This window comes from Anolis carolinensis, chromosome 5, assembly GCF_035594765.1.
Source record: "Anolis carolinensis isolate JA03-04 chromosome 5, rAnoCar3.1.pri, whole genome shotgun sequence".
Lineage (NCBI taxonomy): Eukaryota > Metazoa > Chordata > Lepidosauria > Squamata > Dactyloidae > Anolis > Anolis carolinensis.
The window spans coordinates 171,575,687-171,597,828 of NC_085845.1; the positions used below are offsets into that span (position 1 = coordinate 171,575,687).

At 38.9% G+C, this 22,142-nt stretch overlaps 1 protein-coding gene across 5 annotated transcripts in view; it reads right to left on the reverse strand.

The window, feature by feature from the left end:
* The window catches only part of cacna1i (calcium voltage-gated channel subunit alpha1 I), a 372,048-nt gene that overhangs the window by 327,853 nt on the left and 22,053 nt on the right, over positions 1-22,142 (reverse strand). For all 5 annotated transcript variants that reach the window (XM_062982915.1, XM_062982912.1, XM_062982914.1 and 2 more), the window contains exon 2: positions 15,800-16,113. In XM_062982915.1, the coding sequence (XP_062838985.1) occupies positions 15,800-16,092 (293 nt within the window). In that variant the 5' untranslated portion in view covers positions 16,093-16,113. The remainder of the gene's footprint in view (positions 1-15,799; positions 16,114-22,142) is intronic.

Genomic DNA, 22,142 nt, shown 5'->3' on the forward strand with positions numbered 1-22,142 from the left:
CCATCAACGTCCTTGCCCAAGGAGGCATACAATCCACAATTTCACAAAGAAGAGGATGCAAACAAATGAAAGATTGAAAAAACAGGAAGACTATGCATTCAGTGCAGTTGCATTTAATCTTAGTTAGAATAAGATACGGGTATTACACAATACACAAATCTGTTTTTAATTATGAAGGATCAAATGAATATATCTGAATACATTTTAAGATAATCAGGATTAAAGTATGCCAGATGAATATCTAGAACACACACTGATATTACTCCATTAATACTATGCTTCACACTAAAGCAGGGGTGGGAAGGCTGTGGGTCTCCAAAGCTTGTTGGATCATAACTCCAGTTCCTCCTGACCACTGGGTCACATTGGCTGGGGTTGATGGAGATTGGAGAACCACATATTCCCTCTTTCTGATCTAAATGGAAAGAACAAGAAATCATAGGCTAGCTATTTGACAACCCAGTGACCTTCTTACAATGATAATGATGATTCCCATTATCCCAATCAGCATGGTCAATGGCCAGCAATTATGGAAGTTTTCTGGAGGGCATCAGATTGCCTGCCTCAAGTTAAGCTGCCATCTTTGGGAATTGAAAGCAGAGCCCAAAATAGCTTCTCATCAGAGTGCTATTTAAATTCCTTTGGTGCTCTGCTTCCATTCTAAGATTGACTGGCATTCAATCTAGGTATTGATCTCTCATGGCTGCAATACCTGGCTCCTCCCAGGAGCCTCACACTGCCATAACCCTGGGTCTAACTTCTCATAATCCTGAGATAAATAGATACATCTAAGAAGGATGCAGATTGAGAGAAAGAAGTCTCCTCAACATAGACTCTAACACATGACTTCTACCAGCAAAAAGCCTTCCATCTGGAGACCTGTCTCTCTTTCACCAGCTATTTTGTTCCCTTCTTCAGATACTGAGAACAACAGTTTGGTAACATTCCCTTTTTGGATGACAGTTGCCAGAATCACTTAGTCCGCATGGGAAAAGCTCACACAGGTTTACCAAGAAATATGCATTTTACATTTGCATTAGTTGGATCACATTATTCTTTGTTATTGTGTGCCTTCTAGTCATTTCTGACTTACAGCAGATTTAAGGCAAAGTTATCACAGAATTTTTTTGGCAGAATTTGTTCAGAGGGGTTTACCTTTGCCTTCCTCTGAGGCTGAGAGAGTGTGACTTGCCAACAGTCATTATTAATTTATTTATTTCCAACATTTATATCCCGCCCTTCTCACCTGAAGAGACTCGGAGCGGCGTACACAATTGGCAACAATTCAATGCCTACACATAATTCAAACATAGCAATGAAAATCCAATTAAAACAATTAAAACAATATAAAAATATAAAACATATGGTTAAAAATCCGTTCATCCAAAATCCTCGTGCTGTAGCCATAAATCAGTCCGGGTCGTCTTTCTCATTTAATCTTCGAAAGCCTGGGCACATAGCCATGTTTTCAGGGCTTTTCTAAAACTCAAAAGGGTTGAGGCTTGTTGTATATCTCTGGGGAGGGTGTTCCACAACCGAGGAGCCACAATTGAAAAGGCACTGTCCCTCGTTCCCACCAGCCGTGCATTGAGTAGGTTTCCATGGCCAAGTGAGGGTTAAAACTTTTTTATCTGGAGTCATCATTCACAAAACACCAAACCATGCTGGCTCTCACTTTAACCTTAGAAAACAAATGTTTTTTGAGCAATAGGTATCATTTCAGCTAACTAATGTAAAGCTTGTGAGTTTGTAAAGAAAACACAGTAAAAGAAAACAAAGACAGCCTTCCTATGCATTAAGGTGCTGTTACAGAGCTGTTTGTTACAGATATTCTACTTCATTGCTATTTACAGTGGTGGTCCCTGAGCTGTTGGTTATTGGTCTCTAGCAAGTTTCCAGGATAGAAGCAATGACAGCCATGTATGGTGCCAATTAGAGCCTGAGTGTTTACTATTGTCTGAGTGTTTACTATCTCCAGGATGCCGAAGAAGGGAAATGCCTATAAATACCTCTATTTGTTATCTGTCTTGTCTGTATAACGGCATTGAATGTTTGCCAAATGTGTTCTGTGATCCGCCCTGAGTCCCCATTGGAGTGAGAAAGGTGGAATATAAATGTTGTAAATAAATAAATAAATAAATACTATTACTCTAGAGTCCACAGTTCAATTCACCCACTGGGTGGCCTTAGGTGAATCACACACTTTCAGCCTTCGATCCCCATGATAGGGTTACCAAAAGTTGGAAACAACTTGAAGCATTCACTATCATCACATAATGCTAGTATGTAGCACATGGGGAAAAAAGTAACAGGTGATCCACAACAGTGAGCCCAAGAAGAATTGCTCTACTCTATTCAACATTATCCTTCTTGCATGATTTGCCAGTGGGGGGAAATGTAAACTACATTTGTGAACCTGCAACACACAACCGAAGTTTTCCCTAGCACCCATGCAATTGGACTCAATTTCTACAAAATGAGTGTTGGGATTTTGAAGCAAAAGAGTGTTCCCAAATAGAGAAAGGCAGAGCCCTGGGATTGCTCCCTGCAGTCAGGGCGACAGCCAGCCTTCTTCCCATGGATGCAGCAGCTAGGAGCTCTGCTTGGCTCCCCATTGAGCTGTCCAAGGTCCTGATCTACTGTTCCACATAGATAGCATAAGCAAACTTGACCTGGAACAAAGAAGAGCTTCTGAAAAGTACTTTTTTGTTGAACTAGGAATCTCCAGAATCTTGGAAATACTGGGAGTAACCTTCTCCAACCCAGGAAAAGATATACATCTGTGGTACTCTCAGGAGAACGGGCTCACATTCAGGTTTTCCTTTCAGTTTGCTAGGTGCCACACTATAAGGAAGAAAAGTACCTCCTTTTGACATTAACAATATATGGCATTTCAGCAGAAACCTGCCATTTGCAGAGACTGACAATCAGAAGCAGGAAAAGGAAATTAAAGTAGGGATTTATGGGAAGCTGCACCAACACCATACCTTGCTTCCTATTCATGCTAAATATAGGACTGCAGCTTTCAATCATCAGCAAATCTGATTTGGAATATGATTACTTTTTGATCTCCAAATGCAGAAATCATAGATGAGTTGTGTGAGCCACACACACAACTACACACACTAAGGTGCCTGCAAATGTCTTCCCTGCATACTAACATAAAATATTCAGAATGAGGTGCAAGTAGAGAACAGAGATACTTCTTCAGAAACAGGGAATTGAAAAATAGAAAGGAAACAAAACTATCAAAGAACAATAAGGATTGTGGTGATAACTGCCTACCTAACCTTTAAAAACCTGGTATCACTATAAGCTAATTTGCCACAACACAGAATATGAGGTAGAATAAAGGAGGCTCTGGAAAGACACCTTTTTAAAAAAGGATTTATTTTTCCCTATGCTTTTGTTTTTCCTGTATATCATGATACCGGTCCCAGTGTTGTTCTCTTTACAGTTCTCTAGTAGTAGAACCACACAGGCATTCACAGAAATACCATAACACTAAAACAGTGGTTCCCGATCTTTCATCCTCCAAGTGTTTTGAACTTCAGCTCCCACAATTCCCAACACCTGGTGAGCTGACTCGGATTTCTAGGAGCTGAAGTCCAAAAACACCTGGAAGACCAAAGTTTGGGAACCACAACAATAATTTATAGTAATGTGCCAACCAAGCTCTTATTTTCGATAATACAAAGTTTATCACGATGATACATCACTTTATGTGCACTTAGGAAAACATGCTGGAAAATGTATTAGCCATTTGGAAGAATATAATAAATAAGTTGCTAACATGGCAGACATGGCATCTAACTTGCAGCTCTTGTTAATGGCATGTCTTCTCAGCAAAAAAATATATTCTGCTTGTTCTATATATTAAAATAAATTGAGTACCGTTAGACATCCTTGAAATATCACACACACATACACACCCCACACAAAAACTAAACACAGGTTGTCATCATATTGTAAACAGGGAAAGAAAGGCAGGAAGTGTAGAGTTCTTAATTTTTGAAACAGTAAAAAAATCTGTCTAATGAAAATCGGGGAGGGGGGCTCCTTCTCTTGAGGCAAAATGATGTTCCAGTTAATGAACACAATATGCTCCAGATGGGTTGTTAGTGTTCCTTTTGTTATAAGAATTTAATCTTCTACTGGATGGGGAAGGATCCTACTTCCAAATCTTTGTCTCTTTATCCCTGAGGATTTTACTTTTCTTCACCCCATGCAAACAAATTTGCCTTTACATTGGATTTCTCAAGCAGCACTACTACCAAATGTTTCCAGTGTTTTATGCTGTACAATACATGACGCAACACACATCTAGCTCTTTATGCATATTTTCAAGTACAGTGGCTAAGCACTATGCTAGATTTTAAAATATATATATATATTAGATAATTTGCAATATAGTAAAAAAGAAACAATATATAACAAATTGAAAGAAAAATAGAAGAAAGAACAGCGAAAAACTGAAAGAAAATAATTTACATTTGATTTCTGACTTTCCTAATGAGACTTTTACATCTTACAATGTAAAATAACTCCTCCAACTATAATTACTATTCATATACTTCTTCATCTTAACCAGACCTATTGATTGTCAAAACATACAATTGACGTATCATTCTCTCTGTTTCTACAAAAAGACCATCAGATTCCCAATCTCTTGAAAATTCCAGCAGTGACTTCCCTTTTCATCAGTATTGATAATTTGTCCATTTCTGTTAGGTCTGTCATTTCAACCGCCAGCCTTCATTTGTTGAAATTATTGTATTTTTCCTTTTCAATGCACACATTAATTTTGCTAACATGGTCATGAATTGTAGTAATATTCCATGTTTTATTTCTCCATTATACCAAGTTCACTGAAGCCCTTGATAATTTGTAACATTTAAGACCTTTCTACAATACTTTTTCCTCTCTCCCTTCTTTCTATCTCTACCAGCCATGGACACCTTAAGATGGCCAGAATTTTGATCACTTGTTTTAAGAGGTCTTGAAAATGAGCAATTCTCATAACACATAAAGCTGTATTCATTTTCTACTGTGTCTCCCAAGCCTGGACTGCGAGACATTCTTTCAACTGATAGGGCTCCTGTGCAAACTGTTCCACTAAAAGGCATAATATGCCTCTAGCCATTAGGTTTCCTGGCCCAGCAGGAATCAGATGGCAGACTGACTATGAGAGGAATACAGGGAGAATGGGGAAAACTTAGGTACAAAAACATTAAATGTTGTGAGCCACTTTTTAAATGGTGTAAGCCACTATGTATCTCGATCAAGACATAAAAGCAGATTGTCATCATTCCTAGAAAAATAGCTCAGAGGCACTGTTTTACAACACAGTGGGAACATTTGGAGCAAGAGGTACCTTCTCCTGAATGAGAAAGTCCTACCACACTACACTGTTGCATTGAATGCTGACTCAGAACTGTCAGCAATGTAGGAAAGCATTTTTTTACCCCAACACTTCTAGGAGCAGCAATAGCAGAGCACATTTCCAGTTTCCCCACTTAGGGGAGGCTTCAAAGAACCAGTTAGCAATAATCAACAATATATAATTGCAGAACCAGCATGTTAGCCAATTTTGCATGTCCTGCATACAGCATGCATCTACCCAGCTCCAATGAACTGGCAAAGATCTTGCGATTCCCCTGCATGGATTCCTGGTGACCTTTTGGTGCAGAACCCTTGAGAAAGTTTCAGGTTAAGGGACTTCCAGCTCCTGGACCTTGCATTTCCACAGTAGGGTGTTTGGATCAGCATTTCATTTTGAGACATTAGGTTTTTCCCTATTGGCAATGCCAAGGCGAATACAATTTAACATGGTTCATTTCATGAATGAGAGCCAAGATTTAATACTGCCAGCTTATGGAAGAAATAAGCAAGCAAACGTCCTATATCTATGGAGAACCATCTGTTGTAATGAAAACTTTGCATTCATACAGGCTTCTGAATTCTGGCTAAAACCTGCAAAGTATTGCCACTCTGAACTGCCAAGCTTTCCCAGCCACCATGCCCTTTGGAAAATACTAGTAAAAATGGATGTCATTCTTTGTTATGCAAAATATTTGGCTTTTTAAAACATTGGTTCTGTTCAGCTTATCTATCAAAACTATGCTAGAAAACATTAAATCCACTGATAGTATAATCATAGACATGGAAATGTAAAAATTTACAAATAATGAGTATAACAATAAAAATTGAAATGAAGTGCCTTTAGTAACACAAAATACTAAAATCACAAGGAGTAAATAAAACCTAGAATCAAGTAAAGTCTTTGTTTAGAACACAGAAAACTGGCTTGCGCTGTCAAACCATTGATCCATTTCCATCAACATTTTCTACAAAAGCTGGCTGTGGTTTTTCAACATTTCAGGCAAATATCTTTCTATATTGTACCTGGAGATGCCAAGGATGAACACTCTCATTTTCCGGACACATCATATAGCTTCCACTACAATTAGATTGTCTTCCCTATTCTGAAACAGAATAGGTAACATCTCCTAAATTTAAAGGGATTACAACCACAACCCTGTCTGTAAGGATCACTTCAGAGCCAGTAAGCCATACTTGAATAAAGGGGTTATACACTGCACAAGGAGGTATCAGATACTTCTTCACAAGAGCCATCCATCTTCAACATCTCTGAGAAAAGATCCATCTTACTTACATGTAACATAGCAGGAGTCCCCAAACTAAGGCCCGGGGGCCACATGCGGCCCGTCGAAGCCATTTATCCGGCACCTTCCTCGGTGGCACGAGGGAGGAGGGAAAGGCACATGCCTTTCCTGCCTCCTCCCTCACCTTCCAGAGCTTTGCTTGTTTATAATGGTATTTTAATTAAAATTTAATTGATAATTAATTATCAAGCTGGTGCTTTGCTAGTGCTTTTGGTGCACAAAGACAGAAGGGGGCTGGACTAAATGGCCCAAGGGGTCTCTTCCAATTATTATTATTATTATTATTATTATTATTATTATTATTATTATTATTATTATTATTGACACAAAGACACAGTATAACACATCAAATGAGATATATATGCTGGATTTCGTATCACAAAATAACAAGTTCCCAAGTGTTTAGGGCTGTGTGATGTATTATTATTAGTAGTACAGTAAAGTCTCACTTACCCAACATTCTGGATTATCCAACACATTTTTGTAGTCAATGTTTTCAATATATCGTGATATTTTGGTGCTAAATCCGTAAATACAGTAATTACTACATAGCATTACTGCTTATTGAATTACTTTTTCTGTCAAATTTGTTGTATAACATGATGTTTTGGTGCTTAATTTGTAAAATCATAACCCATTTTGATGTTTAATAGGCTTTTTCTTAATCTTTCCTTATTATCCAACATATTCCTTTATCCAACGTTCTGCCGGCCCGTTTATGTTGGATAAGTGAGCCTCTACTGTATTAACAACATTGAGGCTGGGTGGCCATCTGTCAGGGGTGCTTTGCTTGTGCTTTTGGTGCACAAAGGTAGACAGGGGTTGGACTAAATGGCCCAAGGGGTCTCTTCCAGCCCTCTTTATTATTTTTATTATGATGATTATTATTATGATTATTATTAACATTGAGGCTGTATTTGTTCCAGTTTGGGTTTTTTTTACTTCAAAATAAGAGATGTGCAGTGTGCTTAGGAATTTGTTCCTAGTTTTTTTTAACCTATAGTCCGGCCCTCCAACGGTCTGAGGGACCGTGAACTGGCCCCCCTGTTTAAAAAGTTTGGGGACCCCTGTAGCATAGGATGGGAATGATCATTTGCTGCCCCCTTGCACATGTTGCCCTTCTTGGTGCTAATGAGAAATGCACAGTCATGGATTAACAGTGGTGCTTCTGGAACCTCACAAGATGATCAATTGCTGCTTCAAATTCAGGCAAAGGCAATACCTGTATGCAGGGACACGGTCTCCCCCTGAGAAGAAGATGGGCTCCCCCTGTTGCCCATCAGGAGAGCAAAAATCAAAAATCATTAAAAACCCCATGATACACAAAGAGCCTCACATAGAAAACTGCACAAAGGTAAACAATTTGCAGTTTCCACTCCAAAGCCAAGATCAAAGTAGTGGTTCCAGGACGGATCCGTGTTTATAATTTGTTTCCACAGCAACAATATGCAATTTTAATACTATGTTTTTAGAGAGCTCATAGAATAGCAAGATTTGAAAGGGAGATGGCACAACAGTCGGTCTGCAAAAGCCATTCCCTTGGAATGCCGCAACACTAATGCTGTTTATTTCTCGCACAAGCACATACACACAAGCACACAATTCAAAGGCAGTACCTCACAACTGACAATTGACAACTGATTTCAGCTTGCCCTCCTTACTTGCAAACATTTTGTCAGAACCTCCTGCTGTAAACTGTCCTATAAATGAACCCATAAAATATGATTTTCATTTCCCCCTCTGGACACACAGAAAACTCATTCTGTGGGCCCTGCAGGGTATGCTTTCATCTGATGTTTGCATGGTTGCCTTTTGAGAAAATAAAACAGCTTTAAAAACCATATAATCCACAAATACAAACTGGAATGAAACTATAATGTCTTCTGCATCTGTGTGTCCAAAACACTGTTATTGTGTTTCAATGTGTTCTTGAACATTTAGCATACTTTTTTTCAAATTCAGCTTTCATTCCTTCTTATCTTGCTTTTGAATTAAAGCTGTAACCACTTTATTTCCTCCTTATAACCTCTGAAAAAACCATTTTTGTTTCCTTTATTTCCCCATAAGGTTTAAGGAATGGAAATGGCTCCCCTAAGGCAGTTTTGTATCGGAAGTCTAATGCAAACTTTATTTGCAGATAATTTTCCCCTTCAGGAATGTACAGTGTGACCAGAATTAGAGGCAAAATATTATTATCCAAAAATGTAGACTATTTTATATGGAGATTCTGGTAAGAGTTTTAGACTGGAAAATGAAATTCTGACAAAGTAACTGTTCTAAGGAGATAAATCAACATGGTTTGTAAATGTTCACCAACTGGGAACACCCATCTTTTGCATGGAGTGCTTAACTATTTGGTACTTACATTAACACAACTTCTACTTTGCTCCAAACTAACTGCAGCTTAGATCCAATTGCTAGTATTAATTAGAGCAGAGCCTTTGAACAAACTGGATTGACATAAATGTTAATTTAACATTCATCAAGCAGATCTACTAACTATTTGAGTAGCAACTAGATTTTAACCAATGTAATTACAGATGAAATATTTATTATTTCATTATTAATCATCTATACTTATGAAAGTATATACTTCCTTCACCCAAAGTAAAGTACAATAAAATCAGTAAAATATTATTTAAAACTCTGGTAAAACAATATTTTTAAGACCAAAATATGTCTATAGATTTCTAAACATTTTAATACGACTGGACTGGCCATCTCTCCATTTCTAAAGACTAGAATAAACAGGTCAGATTTCTTCCAGCCAGTGTCAGATATGCATGTGTTCAGTCATGTCTCCCTGATTACATAGCTGATGATTTTGAAAGAAACACACAATGTTCACATTCCAATTGTTAATATTCTTTTTAATCCAATATTTTAAAAAGCACACTTTTCAAATGAGAATGGTGTTCCAACCAGCATAGTTATATGGAAGTGTCAAGTAAATCAGTTTATTAATAATGCAGTGTAAACTAAATTCATCACTATCTTTAATTATGACTGAAACAGATTTGGGAATATTTTTTTTTGGATTGAAAGTGCATAAATTCCCTAGTTGCAATGGACACTGCCATGCTGGATAAGGAATTGGTGGTATTACCACCGATATTTCATGTATTTATATCATGCCTTTTTTGTGAAGGACATCAGGTGTCATACCTATCCCTTCAAAAATGAACATGCTTCAGGCAGTATGGAAAAGACTAAGAAAAAATGGAGCCCACATTCACCCTTCAAATCTAAAAGGATAAGGGTGGCCTTACCCAGCTTTGTGCTCCCAGCATATAACATGATATTCTGCTTTATTGGATCAAAAAGGTATAATTCAAGGCTTCTGGAAATTCTTAAATGATAACAGCTGGAAAAGGAAGCAACCCTTTATCTATGAGCAAGGTAGGAGGTGTCGCAGTAGCAACAAAAGCCAAGCAGCCAAGGCAATGAACTGCATAATAGGACTTGTTATTTTCCTGTTTCTTTTATTGATCTTCTTTAATGGCACACTCATTCTTGCTTTCATACTCTCATCTTTATTATTGACCTGCCACAGGGGAAAGGTTTCTAAGCCTATTGGAAGAAATATAATTTGAAATTTAGAAAGTAAAGTCAGCATTGTTGTTGACATTGATGTGTGCCTTCAAGTCATTTCCAAGTTATGATGACCCTAAGATGAACCTATCACACGGTTTTCTTGTCGAGGTTTATTCAGGGATGGTTTATTTTTGCCTTCCTCTGAGGATAAGAGCTTGTGACTTGCTCGAAGTCAGCCAGTGTGTTTCAAAGTAAGCATATGCAACCAACATTCCTATAGTGGATGATCATGTGGTATCCCACGCAGTCATCTAAAACTACATAGAGCTTACAAAATATTATTTCTAGAATCCCACAGAACAGGAGATTCTGGGCAATCAAGTCCAAAAAAAAGTACCATTTCCAAACTCTGATTCCATGGCACTGAATGAGTTAATTTTGGAATGCTTTTATCAATAGTTACTATGGTTTGGTTAAGATGCACGTGCAGGAGACATCAGTCACACTTTCACTACCATTTTACACATGCAGTATGGTCCTCTTCTACCACATGCTTCCGATATCCATCTGGCAACAACAAAGAAGGGAGGTGAACATGCTCTGGAGGAGCAGCCAACAGTTATTGAGGCAAACACTCTCTGAAATATTCACCCTCCCAAAATAAAACACACAGCGGCTATGGGAAATTGGAGCCACACAGAAATCATTTTTATGTATTTTGATTTTTTTTCTTACAACTGCCGAATATATTTACAGTTGTATTTGGTTCCAACTGCTTTGCATTTTTGTCATTTTATTGTGATACAGCACCTGGATATATGATGGAATAAAGATACTTCAAACACACAAATCAAAAATACCAGAAAGGATGGGTTCTTTCACATTATACAATTATAGCACTAGGTTAGGCTTCAACTGGCATGGCTGTAACACATGAAATCCTGGGGTTTGCAATTTGATGAGCCAGTAGAGATCTTTGGTGGAGGATTCTTAATACCCCTCTCGAACGACCTCATCAAATAGGCTGTTGGAATTGCCATGCATCGTGGTGGTGCCCATCGGGGGATGTGGGGAACCCATCACCCCATGCCCCGCATTGCTTGACTCACTCAAGTCCCCATCCCATGGGGGGGAGTGTCAGCCACCAAGCTTCTCACCTTTGACTTCAATTCAACACAGAAAGCTGCCAGTGTTGCCATGGTGGTGGCCTGTACTGGTTTGCCCATACTTTTATGATGGAGCCCTACTGGAAGTTGATCTATGTTGTGGGATGGGAGCTAGTGTGCTCCATCGTAAAAGTATAGGCCACCGAAAAGGACCTCATGTGATGAGGTTGCAGGGCTGGATCTACACTTCCATATAAAGCAGTTTCAGAAAGCAGATTGAACTGGATTATATGGCAGTGCAGACTCATATAACCCAGCTCAATGCAATTAGCCTGCTTTCTGAAACTGCATTATATGGCAGTGTAGATCCAGCCTAAATTGCAAGTTAATACAATGTTGCCATGGCAGTTAAAGTGGAATTACAGTGCCATAATTGTGTAGGGTGCATGAACTATGTATATTTTTCTCATTCCACAATGCTTTCAGATTTATTTGAACCAGTCTTCTTTGTTCTGATCCTACCAGAGGACCATTACTACAAGTAGAGGAAGCTAAAAAATAGCACCTGAGAAATTCCCAAGGATGGACTGAAATGACACTAGAAGTGGACAAGGTGATCTGGTTGTGGATTTAACTAGAGTCTACAGCAGGCATCCTCAAACTGTGTCCCTCCAGCTGTTTGGGTCTACTACTCCCAGAATTCCTGACCACTGAACAAGCTGGCTAGGACTTCTGGGAGTTAGAGGCCAAAACAGCTGGAGGGCCACAGTTTGAAGATGCCTGGTCTACAGGATCTTTCTACCTATGTATAGTTAATGCTATGCACAGGGTTCTTGGAAATGCAATACAAACAATAATACTTCATAATTTAATCTGTCAGAACCTTTGTATGGAATCTATAAATAATAGTTATCATGCTAAAAGGAAGAATGGAAAAATATTGTAATAAGAAGGAAGAATAGAACTGTACATGACTGTCTCTAACCCAAATTATGGGAAATCACGACAACAGAATGGGTGAGAGGAGGGAATGGCATAGTCAAGTACAATCACTGTATAGATATTGGGAAATATTGCATTGCTTTATGTATATATACATGTGTATAGATTTTATTGTTCTTTTTGATAAATATGCAATTTTTTAAAAAAATTAAACAAAACATAACAGGATTTGGGAGCTGTTGTTGGATTGCAACTCCCACATTCCTCATCATAGGCCAAGCCAACTGTGGATGTCTACACAATTCTTACTCCTCTCTTTGATGACACAGATTCGAGACTGACTTTTCATGTCAATTGGCAGTATTTTCACAGTCTCTGACAAAAAAAAACCCTCACATCTTTAAATTGGGGCCCTCAGACACTCAATCTGGTTTCTTTTACATATAAAGCATGACTTCTATCACTGAATTATAGCACCTCACATACCTTTTAATAATATTGCAAAACAGATTTCAGTGCCTGGTTTGACAAATTTCCAACAGTGCCATCCTTACCTCACAAACAACAGTACTGAAACACTCAAGGGTGCTGTGACATCAGAACAACCTGGCAGAAAATGTGTACAGAAATGTACTGTGACCTCATAACAAATAAACCAATGGCATCATTGAGTGGAAGTATAACAGATAAAGTGACAAGAAGATGAAGAGTCTCAGAAAGGAGACAGTTGACTCTCATCACCTGCCAAACAGGCTCCCTTTGCAAGAGAAACATATGGCTGCTGTTTACTACCTCAATTCCTTTATCTTTCTAAGCTTCAATAAAGCTGTGAAGAAATGTTTTGCATTTGCCTTTCATTCTCACAGTCCTCTTTCATTTCTAATCTAAATTTTTATCTTTCACATACAGAATTGCCCCAGAGATGGGTTTTGCAAAAGCACAATGCTCACAGATTTGAAGATCCAGAATTGTTTTTAAATGGCCTAGCAGAAACAGACATCTGCTAATAAATATTTGTGCAGTATCTGCGATCCTCCCCTTTCAGCTTGCACTTCTCAATATGAATCTCAAATTGAGAAAACTATAATGATGTTGGCTAATCTTGCTTCTTTGTCTCATTTTAAACAGTGAAAGTTGACAAAAAGCCAGAGAGCTTAGTATCCCTGTGCAGTGCAGAAAACTGTAGAGAAAGATGTTATTTATTTGTAAGATGTCCCAGGGATACATACAGCATTGGAATCAATTAAATCCATTGCAGCAGATGAAATTGCTGATATTTTGTTTGCATTTTATGCAAATGTTACTCTCTCCTCTGCTACAAATTGTATTGCAAGGGAACGGATGCCTACTGAAGCACACTGAAAGTGTAAGAGAAACAAACTGAAAGCCAGAATGGGACAAGGAAAACAGCATTCATGGAAAACAGCTTTGGGTGCATCAGAAAAGCCCAGGTTCAAATTCCTTCATAGTCATGAAGCCACTGAATAGCTTCAGTCTAACCTATAAGATTATGGAATGACAGAAACTGAGTCACCCTGCCCACAACATTCAGGAGGAAAAAAGAAATGCAAATATGATAAAATTATCCATATCTCCACAAATTTCACTTGCTTCTTCTGAATTCCTCATGGTGATTTTAATTATTTATCCGAGGGCCCTTCCACACACCCATATATACCCAGAATATCAAGGCAGATAATCTGCAGTATCTGCTTTGAACTGGGTTATCTGAGTCCACAATGCCATATAATCCAGTTCAAGGTGGATTTTATACGGCTGTGTAGAAGGGGCCCTAGAGCAGTGGTTCTCAACCTGTGGCCCCCCAGGTGTTTTGACCTACAATTCCCAGAAATCCCAGCCAGTTTGCCAGCTGTTATGATTTCTGGAAGTTGAAGACCAAAACATCTGGGGACCCACAGGTTGAGAACCACTGGTCTAGAGACTCTAGTTTGCTTCAATATTTATTTATTTTATTTATTTACAACATTTATATCCCGCCCTTCTCACCCGAAGGGACTCAGGGTGTCCCTTCCACACCTCTCCAGATGCGAATGGATGAACTTTTACTTTTTGGACTACAGTTCCCAGAATCTCCCTGACATGCCATGCTTGTAGGAAACATTGCAACCTTCCTAACCTCTGGTGTAAATGCGACTTCCCTTAAGTATGGTTAAACACAAGAAAGAAACAAGATTTCCTGCTAAAAGCTATGTCTTCAGGAAGAGCTTCAATGGAAGTTCATCTAGATAGACAGTTGCCTTTGCCTCTATCATGTGATCTTTCTGCTCACTGAAACCCATCACTTTTTCCATAACTAAGAACACATGATAGCTTTGCCTTATGCAGGACAAATAGGAAGACACATGACAAACAGACCACAAATCCATCCAGCAGTATTTAAATTCAAAGGTACAGCATAGATCAGCTTGCAAGTTTGTAAAAAGCAGTATATTACAGTCATAAAACCAAGGCCAAATAGACTAATTGGTGATTCAAATGCAGTCTGTTTAATTCAGTAGAAAAAGGTTTGATCAAGGGAGCTATTGATCATTCTATAACATTTTACTTCAGTCAAGTCCCTTTAAGGCACAGACACACTACTAGCATCCCACTTCGTGGCCAAATCTCTGTCTTCAGGAGATGCTTAGCTCAGAATATGTTAAAAATAATATTGAAGTCAATTCACTAGGGGCAAGCATGTGCTGTTTTGATGGAGAACATAAAGTGAAATGAGCTAAGTAGTTAATTAATTTGACACGTATATGAAAGCAAGAAGTCATGTGCTAGGCTGTTCCTCTGGAACTACAGAAATCCAATAATTTAGCCATATGAGATTTTCTGTATAAACATTTTAATTAGAGAACAATGTTAGCTGTATCTAGATTCCATCCATAACAATGGACACTTTATGCTTTTTCCAGAAGTATATGGCAGGTAATTGATCTTAAATTCCCTGTTGCTCTGAAGTAGCATCCTCCAAAGCTGGTGCCTTTGGTTGACTATAATTTCCATGATCCCTGAGCATGAACCTTAATAATTGGAAATATCAGAACTATAGTCGAAAACAACAGGATGAGCAATACTTGAGGGAAGTTTGCCCTAAAATATGCTTCTCCATTATAATTTAATACCAAATGCAGACATGCTGCAAATAAATTACCCTGGAATTGAGTTAACACCACTACTACTGATGCTCAACAGCTTTCAACATGTCACAGTATCATGCCTTTGGCTGCACAGAAAAGTAAAGAAAGCAAGATGAAGAGAAATAAATTTTCAATGCCCGTCTGACTACTATCGGCTCTTCATCTCTGTTTTATTTTTTAATTCTAACCAACAAGAGCTCTCTCTGAAGTTCTGCCTTCCACATGCTGCACCTTTTGATCACTTATTGCTGCAGCTGAGACACTGTTTGAATGCAAGCAGGAGACAAAGTATAAGAAACAGCATCTCTTACCTATCAGATGCTCTGCAAGGGCAAATAGGAATGGGGAAAGCTAGAAAGGAAAATGCATGGCTTTGAAAGGATATGGATTGCACACCATCTTGATGCACCAGCTCCGAGGCCTGGTAGTTTGTCTCAAGCAGAAGAAAACTACGGAAGCCAAATCAGGGTAGGGCACATCTGGGTCTGGCACAGGTTCCATGTCGCCATCATCATCATCATCTCCCAGGTCAGGGGACGGTGGTGGTTGTTCCATTGGAGATGACTGCTCACTAATTCCCATATCCATATGTTCCAAGGGGCACAGAGTGGGGTTGTGAGTGGCTGGGCTCCCCGAATGCCAGGGAGTCGGTGAGTGGGTACCACCATGTTCTGCCATGTCGGCATGGAATGAAAACCCCTGGAGAAAGAAAGAAAAATAATACCACTGATGAGCAATCCATTGCCATATGTAGACTGTTTTCCCTTTGATAGCACTGGTGAGTAATGTTGAATCAACAGAGCCTATTGTTAATGTATTATTTGTTCCAGGTCACACTGAGTCTTTTTCATAGCCCTCCCTCTATCACTCTGGAACAATAAAAGGATTTATGATTAAAAGGTGCTCAGTGGCAACAGAGATACAACATGATACAGCAATGACCAAGTATTATAAGGTATCCACATAATGATTTTCAACCTAAGGCTAATTTTGCCCAACCAAATAGTATATTGAATATTATTTATTTATTTACTACATTTATATCCCATCCTTCTCACCCTGAAGGGGACGCAGGGCAGCTTACAAATTGTATGTATATACAATAAGTTATATTATTAGCATAGCACAATATTAGCTTTGTGGACGGACTATAATTATGTCCAACTTGGTTGGTTAGCAATTCAATCCACATGAAACATATCCTTGAAAGGTTGCCTATGGTGAGTCCAGTATGAAAAGCAAACATAATTTTTAAAAAATCAGGTTCACTATGCTAAGCATAAAACAAACAAAAAGGAAACAAAATCTCAAATGCACCCTGTGATGATAAATTTAGTTGGTCAACCAAAAGGAGCAAAATATATCATTCTATCTCTTGAAGCCTCATCAAGGAAAAACATTAAAATAGCACACAGAGGGGTGTATTATGGCTACAGCATCAACATTTTGGATGTTAGTGATCCCTCAACCCAACTGCTAAGGGCCTTAAGCTGAATGGGGACAAAGTCAATACAACAGACAATAACATTTGGAGTCTCCAGCTGAAGTCGCAGAACTGTATTTGCATTTCTCAAGACTGAAGTCACATGACCCTATGATGGAAGAGAATTATGTTGTAATCTGTGTATGCCATGAGTTAATCAACCATTTCCCCCACACTTCCTATGAACCCTATGGATGCACACAATTCACATCTCAGCATCCCAGCTTGATTGTGTGATCTGACATCTAACTGTCTCAGATATCAGAATCAGACTCTATTCGTTCCTTTTACTACAAAACCCAGCCAAATCCTCACTGTCCAAGTAATTTTTCATGCTGCTTAATCACAGTATATAAACCAATCCAATTTGTGAGCCATTTTACTAGCTCTGTATATGTCATTAATGTAATACTGTGCTTGTTTTTCTTCAAAGAGATCCCAACTCAAAGCCAGCCTGACATTCCTATACTAGAGTGGAATACTCTGGCCCTCCAGGTGTTTTGGATTTTAACACCCAATATGGCCATAGTGTAAGAGATTATAGAAGTTGGGGTCTAAAACCTCTGGAGGAGTTTTATCTCTGCACTGAAATCTCAAAAGTTTATTGGTTAGAAGAAGCAAACCTATTTCTCATTCTCAAATATGAACAGCTGGTACCATCAGTGAATTTGTGAGTTTCCAAATAAGTTTCCAAGAATTTGTAAGCTTTCAGCTCAATTCCAACATCAGCTACAAATTCAGTACACTCTAGAAATCAATATGCACACTAAAATGGTAAATACAACAATTAGCACAATAAATGAAATGCTATTTACACAGGATTGTGGAACTGGAAGTGTTTTTCCAAACTAGCTATGCTTTACAAACTGACTAGCTACAGAGTCCTGACTCTTGTTACCAAGATTAATCGAAAGGTGACAAAAGGTGACAGGAAAGAATAGGACATAAGCCTCCACCACAGTAGCCCTGAAACACTGCTGGTGCTGGCAGAGTGCCCTAACAAACAGCTGTTTAAGTCATTCAGAAATAAATCATGACTGCTGCTTGTGTTAGAAGAAATGCCAACAATTGCAGTGCACTCAAAACACAGAAAGAAAGGTCATTATTTCAACTGGATTTCAACTTGATGAAATCTGCTAGGCTGTTAAGGGAAAGAAGGCAAGACCAGGTCCCAGACCAGCTGCCTCAAATGCGGGTTTGGCACTCCTTAAACCCTCAGTAAAGCCCTTGATAGTATAACAATCCAGTGTCATACTTTATAGATGGCAGAAGACAATTGTCAATATGAGTGCATCCTCTATTGGAAAGGCTATCTAGTCCAGATCCTGCATAGAGACAGTGTAACATACACAAAAGAAGAGCCAGGCTATGGAACAAGCCTTGAGGTTCCCAATCAACAAGTAACAGCTGGACATTAGACTGTCCAGTGTGGCTTCAACTACCAGCTGTTAGGAATTGTGGGAGATGAAGTCCAAAACATCTGGAGGGCCGAAGTTTGCCCATGCCTGGTATGGATGTACGATGGCCACACACTTTGCTTTAAAGAGGAAAAGATCCTATCCAAAGGTATTATTTTCAATATCACCATGCCACTTAATATGGCTGGTGCTGTAGCAGTAGAGTATGCCCTGCAAGCTGGTGAGACAGTACCTTTTTAATTTTTGAAGATGCTCACCTTTTCCTAAAGATTGAATTGCAGCCAGAAACATCATTCACTCCATTTCGTGGCAGCAATGGCATTGCTAAAGAACTAGTCACTCAACAGGTTAGTCACTTATACATTGTTAAAAAGAGGACAAAAAGAGCATTGATTTGACTATTTTAATGTAGACATAAATGTACGTGGTTAGGAAGAAAAGGTGTAGTTCAAGTAGAAATACATCTTACTATTAGGGAAACTTTGTCTAGATGGCAGATGTCCTGCGTCTCTGCTTACTGAATTGTTTGGAGATAAAGATTTTATTTTCCATTTTTGATGAGGGGTCCTGATTAGCTATAAAACTCAATCACCTTATGTTAAAATGACAAGATTGGAATTGAAGACTCTGCTCTATATATTTCAGGAAATATATCTGCAGACTTGACAACAGCTGTAGAAACTTACAAATCCTTTGCCATTAAAATCTAAAACACCTGGAGGGCTGAGGTTTGCCCATACCTGATCCATACCGTCTAACTGCCCCAATGTCACAGGGACAATTCCAATTAATCCTCTCTGTCTCTCATCCCACTTTTTCAGCTGCTTTTCAAGTCTCCCAGTTTCTCTCTCCTCACCACACTATCACCCTTTATCTCTAGCTTCCTTCACGTTGCTGCAAACCAAGCTTGTTTTGGACTACAGTTCTTCCCAGTTGGCTCAGGCAGAATCAAACTGCTGCAGCCTCTCCTTACTTGTTTGTTCTTCTTCATTAGTAACTTTTTGCCATATTTCCCACATTCCGATGTTGTTTGACCACCTGTAAAATGTTGGGATGGCAGGGACTTAATGTGTACTTTCATTTTGAAGTTGATTGCTGTCCCAGGAGGCTTTTAGCAGTTCATCAATTTGAAATCAAAGTATGTGCTATCACACCTGTTTCTTAAAAAAGAAACAGTTTGTTTAACAAGAATTTTAGATGGAACTCTCACCAAACCTCAGTGCCCCATGTCAAAATTAAATGGTCTTGCTGTTTTTGCTGCCACCAAGCCACATATTTAACAATTTTGATGCAATTGCTGAATTCTTAGGGCCAGGGTGTGTGTATGTGTATGTGTACATGCAGTGTGCATGGGCCATATGTTGCCCACAGCTGCACTACAGTGCTCCTCCTGTCTATTTCTATGTTGAGACATCTATTAGAACAAGCATGGGCAAACTTCGGTCCTCCAGGTGTTTTGGGCTTCAATTTCCTCAATTCCTAACAGCCTCAGACCCCTTTTGTTTCCTCCTCAGCCACTTAAGTGGGAGTTGAAGTCCAAAACACCTGGCAAACCAAAGTTTGCCCATGCCCGCATTCAAAGCAAAAGAGGTGCTAGAGAATAAAAGAAACTGCCTTATACTGAATCAGACTATTGGTCCACCTAGCCCAGAATTGTCAACCCTGCCAGTAATTCCCCAGAATTTCAGAAAAGCTTTTTTCTTAGCCCCATCTGGTCCCTTATTTAGACTCTAGTGACTAAAGTTGTTTGAACGTTCAGACAAACAATATCTGTAGGGATACAGGATTCTATCCCTGCTTTAAAAGTCCTAGTCTAGACTCCTATTCAAACGTTTCCTTTTGATAATGATTTTTGAATGGATTTTAAATTAATTTAAATTACATTTCACCTATTGCATGTGTATATGGGACATTAAACACTTGTTGTGGTTTCCTACTTTCTTCTGAAGATTCGTATCAGGGAATGGCACTTGATTTTAATGAAACCCATAAAAAACAATTTTAGATGCCAAGAAGGGAGTACAATTACAATTATTGATCGAAGAATGTATTGTCCCAGTCCTTTATATGAATGTGGAAGCATTCCAGTCGGCTGTGTAATGGGATGGTGTACCTCTCATCCTGTTATTACAATCCAGGCACCAAGGAACAGCACGTCATGCTGAGATGGCTTATGTAGCCATGCAAAAGCATTTTAAATATCAGCTTCTCGTAAAATCCAATTGCCAACAGTACAGGATTTATCAGTGACAAGGATCCAAAACACAGAGCTTATCTGCTCATAATCCCCTGTCTTTACTCTAAACGCTGAATGTTATCTTTCCTAGGTTCCCCAGATCTTTCTATGTATGAGCTTGTCCTTCTTGTTCTGTTGCTATGTAGTCCATGTTCAATCAATTTTGCTTGATATTGATGTGTACCCACCTCCTACAAACTTATATTCCTCACACAGTTCCGCTGCACTCAGACCATGGGAGGGAAAGCTGTGCCTCTCCAGAAATTTCTTGACGATAATATCCATCATCCCAAATCATGCAGGATGGATCCAATGTGCTATATAGAGTACAAGAACCTCAGGAAAGCCAGAGGTCACCTATGGTTTTCCAGTCAAGCTTTGCCCACAATTGTATAACACCACACACTTCTAGCCGTCGCTTGGAAAGTGGTTTTTGAAATTGCTGGATCTTATAATAATGACCAAACTGAAAAGTTACCTTTGAGCCAAAAATGGGTTACAGAAAATACAGCAAGAGTTAAATTTATGTGAGGCCATATTCAGACTATGTATCACTTTTCAATTGAGTTCCAGGAATGCTTCCACTTGAATCTCTCTCCCACCCCCAGTAAAAACATAAGAGATGTGACCCTCTCTCTGTGGACCACTACAATCCAGTATGAATGGGTTACAAGCCTTACTACCAGAGAAATTGTCCGTGTTTCAATAGCAGTGTGTGTAGCAGTGGGATGCCACAGTATTTAGTATTCATTTCATTAGCTTCCTGAATGTGTCACCAAATCTCCTTTTTGAATAAACAGCTGAAGGGGAAGGGAAACCATTTATAGTAAGAAACAGGTGTAACAGACAATAGGAAGGAACTGCTAAGACTGAACTCCAATCTGAAAATCACACCATGTTTACAGGTGAAATACCATATATCTAAACCAATTAAATATGACAACAGTTTCTTCCTGTACAAAATGAATCAATTGGACTGATTAATAAAATTGGTCTGGTCTGTTTGTAGACTTCTGGCACCATCAAAGCTTGTGCTTTGCCAAGGCTAGTGAGGGAAAACATGCTGCAGCTCTTCAGCATCATTAGTGATGCACTACGTAAGGGCTCGGGTTTAGTGGCATCACTGGAGGGCAGGGGGTGATGCCATCAAAGAGGATGACACCAACATGACTGTCGATAAAATCTTGGTTATTTTCAATTTTAAAAATTCTTGCAGTAAGATATAACTACAAAAACATATTTTGTAAGCCCAGCTTACATGTACCACATCAGTATACATACAAGACTAAGACTTTATTCTAATTTATTATTGGAACTTTCTATAATGGCATGCCATTATTCCCAATTACAGTTACACTTTGAGTCATATACTACAAACACACGTGTGTGTGTTTTCATTACTTTGTCTTCTGCTTTCTAAGATATTTTCCCAAGGAGGGGTTAGCATTGTGACTGTTGTTTCCACAGGGCTTTATTTTGGGCATCCTCAGGTCTCAAGTTGGCAGCACGCATGTCTTCGTTGATGGTGTCCATCCATCTTTTCTTTGGTCATCCACGTGGTCATCGTCCTGCAATCTCCAAATTTAGTGCT